General features: G+C 50.5%; 1 protein-coding gene across 6 annotated transcripts in view; it reads right to left on the bottom strand.

Annotated features, from left to right (window-relative positions):
- ADCK1 (aarF domain containing kinase 1) overlaps positions 1-12,076 on the bottom strand; it is a 151,244-nt gene that overhangs the window by 36,536 nt on the left and 102,632 nt on the right. For 5 of the 6 annotated variants that reach the window (XM_058739852.1, XM_058739851.1, XM_058739856.1 and 2 more), the window contains one exon: positions 5,296-5,454. The exons of the other annotated variant lie outside the window; for it this stretch is intronic. In XM_058739852.1, coding sequence (XP_058595835.1) covers positions 5,296-5,454 — 159 coding nt within the window. The remainder of the gene's footprint in view (positions 1-5,295; positions 5,455-12,076) is intronic. 6 annotated transcript variants of the gene reach the window in all.

Below are 12,076 nucleotides of genomic sequence, written 5' to 3'. Positions count from 1 at the left end.
GATTTAGACTTGGGCATGTGGCCTACTTCTGGCCAATGAGATATGAAGGAAATTCTATTGAGGGGCTCTTTTTCGATAAGGAATATGAGGGAAGAAACAGGCCCTCTTTGGCACGGGATGTTACCTACTTGTAATAGCAGGAACTGCTGCAGCTATTTTGGGACCATGAGGAGCACTACCTTAGAAGGACAAGCCAGGATGTGGAGATGGCAAAGTAGAAGACAAAAGGAAACTGGGTCCTTAAAAACCACAGTGAAAAGGGCTGCTGGTGGAGTGTGGGTGGGTGGATGGGCTAAATGGGTGATGGGCATTAAGGAGGGCACTTGCTGGGATGAGCAATGGGTATTATATATAAGTGATGAATCACTGAATTCTATTCCTGAAATCATTATTACACTATATGTTAATTAACTTGGATTTAATTTAATTTTAATAACAATAATAATAAATTATTTTAAAAAAACAGTGCTGTGCTGGATCAGTCAACCTTGGAACAGTCAACACTATCTCTGGCTGTCTTGGAATGTGATATGATACAGGCTACTATCATTTACACCACTTTTAATTGGATTTTTCTGGTACTTGCAGCCAAAAGCATCTTAATTGATACAACTGGTAGTAGCCCCCCCACCTCCTCACTCTCAAAAACCTCACTCCCAAACCTGTCCTTATAGCAGACATTAATTTAGATTTACAAGTTCACTTCTTACACTGCACATATTCAAAGGTTAAGCCTATTAGTCACTCTCTCCTTACTATGAATTACTCTGGTCAGATTATCTTCATCTCAAGACCATGCTGTGAGGAATCATAGGGTTGGAGAGGAGAGAGGGACAATAGTGTGCAGCGAGAGGGAAGCATGAGGACACAAAATACCCTCAGTGGTCATAAAAGAAAGCACCAGAAGGCTACGTTTTTCCTCTCCCTTGTCTCCAAGTTTCTGGTGGCTAAGGTCACCTTAATGCCCCCTAGAAATCATTCTTCTCCTGCTAACACACACGACAACCTTTCTGGGGTTTTCATTCCTAAATATAAAATGAAATGAGCTTTCCAGTTAGGCTCTTCTTAGTTTTACAGAGAAGGGTGAGGCCAGGTAGGACACTTTTCCACCAGAGACCAAGCCCAGTGAGAAGGCAGTGCCCCTGGTGCTGCTGTGAACACTGATGTTGGACAGAGGTCACCTCGTCTCTGGCTTCTCTTCTAAAGGCGATGAGTATAAATCTCTGATCAGCCTTGTGACCCCAGCCCCAGCACTGCCTCGGTCACTGTGCATGAGCCACTCTGTGTGTACTCTGGACACAGTTGTCAGGCTGTACTTCCCAAGAAAAGCATCTGATGCTTATCTCCAGGAGGAGGATGCCAAATCTTTATTGCCGCTATTATTGCTATTGACCTGACAGCCACCGTTACTTAGAGAATGAGGCTCTGATTACAGAAATGCCAGCAGCGGTTCTCCTAAACCAAGTGGGTCCTGATGGCACCACTGGGGACAGGAGTGGCTGCTGGGTCCCAGGACACCCAAGGATGCTCCGAGACTCCCAGTTTACTCCCAAGTATGGCTCTTCCGTATCCACTGACAGGTGCTCCAGAAGACTTGGGTTTCCAGATGGATGCCCAGTGCCACTCGGGAACCCTGCTCCCAAGCCCTGGTCAGCTCCCTTTTCCATCACACAAAGCAGCTATTCCAAACCTTCACCCCCACCCTGGGCCTCCGATGCCACCTCCTACCCCCTCATTCTCAGCAGATGGTCTTGCCTCCTACTGCAGCGAAAAAAATAGAGGCTATCAGGCTGGTACAACTCAGCTGCCCACTTTCCCTCCATCATCCCCCTCTGCCCCACACACTCATCTGTGTGCAGCCTCACCATCTTCCTCTAGTTTCAATCTAGGCTGATTGGGGCTAATGCTTCCACCCACGTCCTTAGAGCCGAACCCCGAGAGTCTCCCCCAGAATCAGATCTGTCAGTTACTTCTCTTTCCTAGATCTCCAGTCCCCCCACACTCCATGGCCACCCTCCCCATCAGCAACAGCCTGCTCCAGTCCCCACCTCTAATCCTGTGCTTTGCTCTAAGCACAACATGGTCCTCCCCAGTGTCATGGCCACATCTGAGAAGAGTGTTCTACATCAACCGTCTCCACTACCTGGGGCCTCAGTTTTCTCCCACCCCTTCACCCCATTCTCCTTGCTCCCTCCACAGGACTCCCAATAACCAAATCCGAAAGGCCCTTTCCAGAGCTTTACTAATTTTATCTCCAATTTGACAGCACTGAGTAATACTGGCAGACTGTATTTCCCCAAATGGCTGCAACAATATCTCCCACTCTGATGCTCTTCTAGAACCTGGTCACGCAGAGGGGGCTTTTATGACTCTTGTTCTTACCAACAGAGTAAGGAAGAAGTAGTGCTAGGCTAGGTCATAAAAGTGTCCTGTGCTTTCAGCCTTATTCTCGTGGGACACTTGCTCTTTGAACCCAGCCACCATGCTGTGAGGAAGCCCAAACAGCCACAGGAAGGCCTACTTGGAAGGACCCAAGGCCCTGCCCACAGCCCCCACTGAGCTGCCAGCCATGTGAGTGAGCCATGTGGAAGCAGATCATCAGCCAGGCCCCCTCACTGGCACCGCATGAAACACTGGTGAGTCTCTCTACCAACCCTACCCGACTGCAGATTCATGAGCAAAGCACACGACCACTGTTTTAAGCTGCTGTTTTCTAACTCTCTTCTTGAATGGTTTCCATTGCATGTAGCAGCACTGCTCAGTCCTGGTCCTCCTTCAATCTCCCTGGCCTTGCCCTCTCCATTCCTGCGGGGGCTTATCTTCCTGGGTATACACCCCCCATGATGGTGTTCCTCACAGCTCTTCCCTTGCCCTCTCCTCTTCTCTTTGCCTGACCTTCCTAAGTGACCTCAACTACTCCCCCAGATTCAGCTACCTACCATGAGCGTCCCTGCTGTTAAATCCTACATCTCTATTTCCATCCTGAATGCAGACCAGCAGAGCGATCCCCATCCAATCTCCTGACCACAATATCTTACACCTCACGGTGGTTCCACCACCTGTCCTCCCTTGTTCTGAGGTCATCCTGACGCTACTGATCTCATAAGAAACTGCATTTCCCAGGCTCCCTTGCTAACTGGCTTCCATCTAGGCTTGGCCAGATGGGGCAACACTGGCAAAATGCTGAGGCAGGGCCTGTGGCTCCACCTCCCAGGTGATGGGCCCTACGGCTGTGATCGGCCTCCCAGAGGACCGGCTCATTGTGGGCCAGCTCCACTGGGTGGCCCCAGCTCCTGGGGTCCAGAGAACCATCTCTTCTCCTTGTCCCTCCACCATGAGGGTGGCAGAGGCTTCCTGCAGTTGGTAACTGTTTCACCATCCCATTTGTCTTCTCTGCAATTCCATCCCCTGGGAGCCCCATTTTCTGTTTTGTTTTGTTTTTTAATTTTATTTATTTTTGGGAGAGAGAGAGAGAGAGAGCATGAGCAAGTGAGGGGCAGAGAGGGAGACACAGAATCCAAAGCAGGCTCCAGGCCCTGAGCTGTCAGCACAGAACCTGACGCAGGGCTCAAACCCACAAACCGTGAGATCATGACCTGAGCCAAAGTCAGTCGCTTAACGGACTAAGCCACCCAGGCGCCCCAGCCCATTTTCTGTTTTAAATTCCCTCTGTTGGAAATACCTAGATCAATTTTCTTTCCTCCCGACTGGACCCTGATGGATACACTGGTTAAAGGCATCCATATTTAATCATTTAAGCCAGAAACGTACAATTTGTTTTATTCTCCTCCTTTTCATTCATGCCAGTATTTGCTACCACCCCATGTAAAGCTGGTCACAAAGTCCTGATGAGTCTGTCCCTCGAGCCATCCCTCCCCTTCACTCCCATTCCCCTGCCTTGGTTCACAACAGTATTTCTGGTTCCAACCAGTACAGCAGCCCCTCCGTTAGTCTCCCTGGCTACAGTCTGCCTGCCTGCCAGTATATCCTCCAAACTGCCAACAGACTCTTGTTTCTAATGTACATCGGATCATGACATTACCCTGATTTAAATTTCTTGAGTGGTTCCCCACGGACTACAGCAGAGAATCAGATCTGCTCAGTTCCATAGCAGTTCCATACTTGCTGCGTATACTGTTCTATGCCTTCGCCTGCAAGATAAGGCCCTCCGTGCTGTCCTGTCGACCTCCTCAGCCCCATCTGTAACCATTCCCAGACACATCACCTGAACCAGCTCAAGTTCTCCTCTAAGCACACCCTGTTTCTCCGAGACTCAGGCCTCGGCACAGGCTGGGCTATCCTTCCCCCACCTGGCTATCTCACCGGCGCCTCAGTGAAGCACCTCCCCGACCCAGGATGCCCCCAACAGACCAGGCACAGAGTTGACAGCACTGTGCACACACCTCTTTCGTGGAGCTCATATCCCCACACGGTGGCTGTTTGTATCCAGACCTGCCCTTCTGCTAAACAGGGATGAAGACAGAGCTTCCTCACTCCTGTGTCCCCAGCACCCATTGGTGCCTGATGCAAAAGAGACCTTCCATGTGTGTGCGAAGTTTAGTCAAGGTAAGCTGAGGGAACAAACTAAGAGTCCAGAGTGAGGAAAGGAACGGAAGGGAGACAGCAGACAAGGGGAGGGACATGCTGGCAGGTGAAATGCACTGACCTCCCAGGCCGGGTGCTGGCTACCGCCCAGCCAGCACCTGGCTCACCCTCCCTTGCTCTGCGGACAGAGCTAGAAAAGTCCAGAGACACAGTCTTCCATCAGGGCTTTTCCCAGGAACGTTTTTAGGTAGACAAGCTTGTTCACTCAAAACATTGGGAGATGAGCATACAGTCTACGTAAATATTTCTATGTGATCTTCCTGTCACATCTACATCCCTGGGCTGACCACATGCTCCCTTCTGTTATAAATTAACAAATTAAGCTGTAACTTTTCTACCCCCAAGGAAATCACTTTTGGTTCATCTCATTTCTACAACATGCAACTGAGGTCTCGTTGGCCCCAACAGCTGCCCATCATGTTCTGAGACCATCCCCAGATAGTTCCTAGGAACAAATTAAGAAGAACTGACCAACCCAGCCAAGGGCCCACCACCCCCCCCCCGACCCCACCCCAGTCATAGCACAGTCACAACACTTCCTTTGTCATGGTCTCAAGCTTTCCTCTCCTGCCTTGCTGCTCAAAAGGTCACACTCCACCCAGCTGCCTTGAACCAGTGTCACAGGAGCCACCTAGTTTCCAGAGAAATATAGAATGAGAATAAAGGAAAGAGAAAGGGGAAGGCTCTCACCTCCATCAGGAGAATGTCCTTCGAGCTCTGAGCCTGTACCTTTGGATGCTGGACCTTCACAGCCACCGTCCGCCCATCATGCAGCACTGCCTTGTGGACCTGGGCCAGGGAGGCGGCCCCCAGGGGGGTGTCATCAAAGCTCATGAACAAATCATGGATCTGTCAAGAGTGGAGAGAGAATGGAGTGAATAAGATGACCCAGTTCAGTGAAAGGGGCCAAGAGGATGGGCCAGGGCCAGTGCTGCCTGATGCCCCGAAACAGACTTTCTGCTCCACCGGTTGTATGTCAACCCAGCACCTTGCCTGGGCTCCCTGCTGCCATGGAGATTCCCAGCAAGCATCTGGAGGGAGAGAGAAAACACATGTGGAGGGTGTGTCCCCATACACATGCATGGGTGCTCAGAGCACCTCCATTTAAGGCCAAAGAAGTGCTGTCTAGAATGTTCAGAATGGAGTACCGTCTGCTCATTTAATTATGCAACATTGCACCCCTGGGACTCTCATGCGCACACATAAAATCAACAGTAAGCAGAACCAGGGCACCAGACAGCCCAAGGCAGGGATCAGATATTCCAACCAGCCAACATGGAGAGCTCAAGGGATCCCAGGCTGGAGACTCCAAACCTAACAGCCGCCTCTTGTTCCTGCCGGAGCAGCAGGCTCAACATGGGTCCTCAAGCCCACTCTCGGCCAGTGGAGCAGAGACCCAGCAGGGACCCCAGGGCCGCACACCCCAGCCTCGCTTTTGGCCCCTACCTGCAATGCCACCCAAAGGGAGCCTTGGGCAGATCCCTTGCCCTTTGTCTATGAAATGGAACATGTACTCCTAACTTTTCTGCCTTCTCTTCTCTTCTTCCTTCCTTCCCTCTTAGAAATGCCATACCAAATTTTCCTAAAGGAAAAAAGTCTTTCTGACTTGAGTGGTCACACCTACATGGTCCAGATATGAATATTCTACCAGATGGGAAGGAGGTCCCCAAAAACCTCTTGCCAAAATGTCCAAGGCTGAAATTCTCACTCCCTCCATTTCTTTAAGTCCCTGTATAGCCTCCCAATCCTGGAAGGTCCAGACATTCTCACACACACACGTAAGTGTGCCCATGCATGCTTAGTCCCAAGGCCCTCCTTCTCATGTCCCCCAGGCTCTCACACCCATTCAGTCCTCTTGCCGCCCCCCTTCTGCAGCAGGCACTCCACCCTGCCCCTCAGCCCCCTCCTCTCCTGGGGCTTCAGCAGTCAGACAGCCCATGGCCACCATCCCACCCCTCTGTTTGCTAGGCTGCACTAGTAGCTTGCTAATCTCCCTCATAAATCACTCCCTCCAGCCCTGTCATCATTTCTGTATCTTTCACGAAACTCCATCCCATTTATCAACATCCTTTGGAGGTCAAAGGTCCAGGCAACATGGGAGGGGCCCACACTTCTGTCACAGGAGATGGGTATGGATTGGCTTCCCTGTCCCCCTTCTTCTTCCTGGGTTTTTATTTGTACTCCTCCCAGTGCCTATTTACCCACCTCCTTCCCCAACCATATACTTGTCTCTTTCCCTCCCTCCTGAGTTCAAGGCTCCCTGAGGGCCAGATTCTCCCTTACATCAATCACCCCAAGTCTCCCCATACAAGAACCCTTTATTCTGGACTTGGGCTTGGATTGGGAGAATGAAAGAACCACCATCCTGTAAACCTCATCAGAACATCGGCTTCAGGTAGGCAGGGATTTTTGTCCGTCTTGTTAGCTGTCGAATTCCTTGCACTTAGAAGAGCCCCAGAACCAGTTGGTGCCAAACACATATTTGGTGAAAGACTGAATCCACTATTCTCTCCATTGGAGAGGAACTCAATCAACTCTTTCTTCCTTTTGAAATGGCTGGGCCTTCCTGCTCCCACACTCCTACTAATCCAAAATCCTCAAATGTAAAAGCACATGTCCTGTATGGAATTTACCTAGGTGGACTCCCCCCGTTACTCCAGGGCAGGTATGAGAGACCCCAGCCTGGTCGATCAAAACCCTGAATACCCTGGGTCACACTGACTGGTTCAGAGATGGACAGGTGACCCAACTGATCCAATCAGACTCAACTGTTTTACTTCTGTTTGAACTGTGGGAGAAGGGATTTTTTTCTTTCTGCTGAACTTGAACGTAAAAATTGAACTTGAAGTCTGGAGCTATCAGGAATCTCAATAGCAAAAAGAAGAAAGCAGAGACAAGAGATAGTGAATCCATGGTTGAGCCCCTTGATCTAGCCATGCCTGAATACCCACCCTATAATTCCTTTTTCTTCTTAAGTCAGTTTGAGTTGTTTTCTGTCACATAGGACTAGAGGGGCTCTGATATTTCTTGGGCCCCATCTGGGGTAGATGAAAGAAACATGAGCATGGTGCCCAGCACCCCCAAGAGGCTCAGTAAACGCGAGTTCCATGGCCTCCCCTCTCTCCTCTCCTCGGTGGCCTCTTGCTGGGACAGGGATCCAGGAATAGAAGGGAGGGAGAGCTTCAGCAATATTCCTGGCCATTACATAATGAAATCGACAACAACTTCCTTTAGAAACCCTCTGGCTGTTCCTAAAGGAGCACCAAGGAGAACGTTTTCTGGAGCATTTCTGTGAACTCAGACCCTCATCTCCCAGGCAGCTGGAACGGCCCCATCTTCCCACTGCAAAGGGACTTGGGGGTCATCTGACCCCACTCCCCACCCCAAGCCTCCACCTGGCTTCCTGGGAACATTTGCTCATTTTCTAAGGACAGCCAGTCTTCAAATCAGTGTCATTGCGGGGACGCTGCAGAGTCATTGCAACTGAAGAGTGACATGGCATCACTAGGGCTGTGTGGCAAGAACAGCTGCCAGGAGCACTCCAGGGAGAGGTGAAGGGAGGAAAGGGCTGAGGCAAGCATATCCCAATCTCCAGGGGAAAGGAAGCCTGGCCCACCATCTCCCCAGGGAACAAGATGGGGTCCTCCCACAATCCCCTGCCCCTACCAGGGGATGCACAGGGTCCAGAGCTTAGGATACCACCCAAACTCAGGTGCCTCAACTCAGCACCCTGAACAAGGCCCAGCTGTGAGGACCTGCCCTAATCCCCAATTTGACCGATGGAGGCAAAGAGAGGCATGGGGAATGAAGAGGCACCACTCACTCTGCACAGGGAACCTGCTGGGCACATCCCCTCCTCACCCCACCCCTGCCCACCCACCACCTCCCAGGGCCCCTGCAGCCATCCTTTCCCCTCTATCAGGAACCAAGTCACACAACCACACCCTCCTGTGCTTACACACACACACACACACACACACACACACACACAAAATTGATTGCTAGTGAATGTTCCTAGCTGGCTTACAAAAAAGGTAATTAAAGATTGGTGCTACAGCCTGTAATTAAATATGAATAAAGTATCTCTAAATGGAACCTGATTCAAAGTATTCAGTGCAAGTACTTTGTGCTGATAGATAGTAAGGAAAAATAGACACTGTCCCGAAAGCAGAATTACGCCCCCCACGTGGCTGACACAAACACCACCCCCTCCAGTCAGGCCCCGGCCCCCAGCCCTCTGAGCAGAAAGCCATTAGCGGAGGCCAACGGCAGCATGCACAGCAATTAGAGTGGAGCGGGGCCCTGAGCTGCCTCAGTCCCTCACACAAACCTGTCTCCCCTTCTAGGGCTTTCTTTCCCTCGCTCCTCTTTCTTTCCTGGGGGTCTGGCAGCAAAATCAATTAAGTAAGACAACTGCATTTTAAAATGACGAGCTGTGCTTTTTAATTACTGTCAGCCCATGATTCAAATATACTGATGTCCCTGTCTAGAAAAGGAAAAATAATCAGGAAAAAAGTTTCTCTAGCTTTGTATTATCTGGTTTTTCAGGGTACGTGTGTGTGTGTATGTGTATGTGTGTGCGTGCAAATGTAAGGGGCGGTGTTTGGTTTTTTATGAGCAGAAAACATCAGAAGGGCAAGAAGAAATGTGTCTTCCCCCACAGGCTCAGGTTAAGACTTGAGCGGGCTGGCATCAGCTGGGGTCCAGGAAACCGAGGCCACATGACATCATACCCAGGTACAGGACAGAGTGTGAGACTCTCTGGGAAGTTAGGTCTGCAGATTCTCATGAAGCCAGTTTTCTGGATAAATGTTTCCAAAATGCCACACTGGGCAGCCAAGCACTGGCCAGTGTCCTCACTTCACCCAAAATAAGGTAAGAGGGTGAGGATCTTCTGTAAACACCATAGGAGGACTCCTGGGGAGGAGTTTCACATAAGTCTCTCAGCCAGCCAGCCTCAGGCCCCTCACCAGCCACAGGAAGGGGGATGTCCTGGATTTTCCAAGATGGCCCAAATTCAAATATCCCATCCTGGCGTCCCCATAGTCATGCACATCGGACCTATTCTGGATTTACTACATCAAGCTACATTGACCTAAGATAATGCCAACAAATCGAACAAACCCACAACTGGCTGGCTCCGGTTGAAGACAGGAGCTTGCCTCAAAGCAGGCAAGTCCAGGCCTAGCTGCCAAGGCCAAGCAGCTCCCACTTAGGAGTTGGGAAGACTGCCCAGGGCACCTGGGGAAGGTTACCATGGCATCAGCAGCAAACAACATCTGGATCTCGAGGTCTAGAGATGCCCCCCTCCCCATGCCTGGCTGGGTGCCAGCAGCCATCCACTACAGTCTGATGAGGAGAGGGACAAGTCCCTGTACTAATGGAGTAGCTGGAGTGAACCTAGCCCACCCTGAGCCTGCGGCAGACAAGACAGGCCCAGCTACCAAGGACTCTGCAAAGCACAGACTGCCTTGAACAGAAAACCCACCATCACATCCTATATGCCGTTGCTTAAAACCCACCCTCTTGTCACCGTTTCTCAGGGACCTTCCTCTTGTCACCATTTCCCAGGGACCTGCCCCAGGCATGCCTCCATCTCACAGTCACCCTGTTGGCTGATACCCCACTTTGCTGCAATTCCTTCTCCCTGTTAAACATGCCTGGTTTATATCCCACCTGTTCAGGGTCATTCCTGCACCTTGTAAGTAACACATGATGCTGACAGCAAATAGGTGGCACATGGTCCTCTCATTCCCCCTGCAGTGGTTTTAAAATAAGTCCACAGGTACTTAACAACTCCTCCCTTTGAGAGGTGCAGCCTACTGCCCACCCACCTCCGAGTGTGAGCTAGACTCGTGACCTGGCATATGGAGGAAATTAGTGCATGCCTTCTTAGACATCACCAGACATCCTTCCTGTCCTTTCCCGGAGAGCGTGCTCTTGGGAAAGCAAGCTGCCATGTCATGAGGACACTCAAGCAGCCTGTGGAGAGGTCCATGGGGTAAGGAACCAAGGCCTCCTGTCCACAGTGAACCATCCTGGAAGCAGATTCTCCTTCCCCACTCATGCCTTCAGATGACTGCAGCCCTCACCAACACCCTGCCTATACCTCACAGAGAGTCTGAGCCAGAAGCATCCAGTAAGGTCCTCCCAAATTCCTAACCCACAGAAACTGCAACATATCAAATGTTTGTTGTTGGGGGGTAATCTGTTATGCAGTAATAGCTGACTAATAAGCCTCAAGCATACTCATGCCAGATATCACTAATCAATCACAGCATTCATTTCTTCTGGGCACAGATGATGCCTCAGAATCTCTCTCAACACAGTACTCCAGGAAGCCACTACCAACAGATCAGAATTAATATAGGAAACGAAATCAATCTGCCATTCCTTAGCTAAAGTCAGTCAGTCAATCAGCAAATACTTACCTGCAGGCCTGCCACATGACAGAAACCATCCTAGGTACATAAACCAACAAAACAGACACCACCTCTCACCATGAGGAGGTCTCAGTCTGCAGAATAAGGCAACAGCCCCAAGGAAACATACTTGCTTTTAAAAAAAAAAATTTTTTTTAATGTTTATTTTTGAGAGAGAGCTCAAGCAGGGGAGGTGCAAAGAGAGAGGGGGACAGAGGATCTGAAGCAGGCTCTATGCTGACAGCAGCGAGCCTGATGCAGGGCTCGATCCAATGAATCATGAGATCATGACCTGAGCTGGAGTCGGAGGCTCAACCAACTGAGCCACCCAGGCGCCCCATACTTGCTTTTTAGCAGGGCCTGCTGGAGGCAGTGCTCCCTGCCCAGTACCAATTCACCCAGTCCTGATGGGACTTCTGGCAAGGTAAGAGGAGACTTCTGATATCACTATGTAGACCCTGGGGGAGTCAAGGGAGAGGTCAAGGCATCCAAATGTCTCTTCCTCCCCACACAGTGGCTGCCCTAACTCAAGCCAGGAATACCCCCACCCCCAGCTTCCCAGACAGAGCAATTTATTATAATAAAAATAATAATGACAATAACAGCTCAAGGACACATAGTCCCTGTATTCCATGGAATCTGTGTTCCTTCTGGAGTTTTGAAAGATCAAACTGTCGGTTCTGCAGAGCCATTAACTATTGCTACTGCCTAGCTGGGAAGAAAGAACGAAGGCCCAGCGGCAGCACCTGAGGCCTTTCTTGACAAGGGCCAACCCCAGGAATTACCCAACAGTGGTGCTGTCTAAATTTGCACAAGGAGGCTGGCACAACACTCAACCCTTACCAGTTTGCTAAAGAGCCTCTAGGTATAAGACAATCGTCCACCTGACTCTGCCAAGGGCATCACAGTCCCGACCAAGCTTCTATCCTCCCAAAGAATGGTAACAAGCAGCTGACCGAGAAGTATGAAGCCAGGAGCAGTCATACCCTACGGCTGCAGGCGTGTTCCCTGGGAATGCCCACCAGCTGGCCAGGACCGTGAGTCCTGAG

Source organism: Neofelis nebulosa, chromosome 7 (genome assembly GCF_028018385.1).
Source record: "Neofelis nebulosa isolate mNeoNeb1 chromosome 7, mNeoNeb1.pri, whole genome shotgun sequence".
Classification (NCBI taxonomy): Eukaryota; Metazoa; Chordata; class Mammalia; order Carnivora; family Felidae; genus Neofelis; species Neofelis nebulosa.
This window is presented reverse-complemented; position numbering and strand designations above follow the sequence as displayed.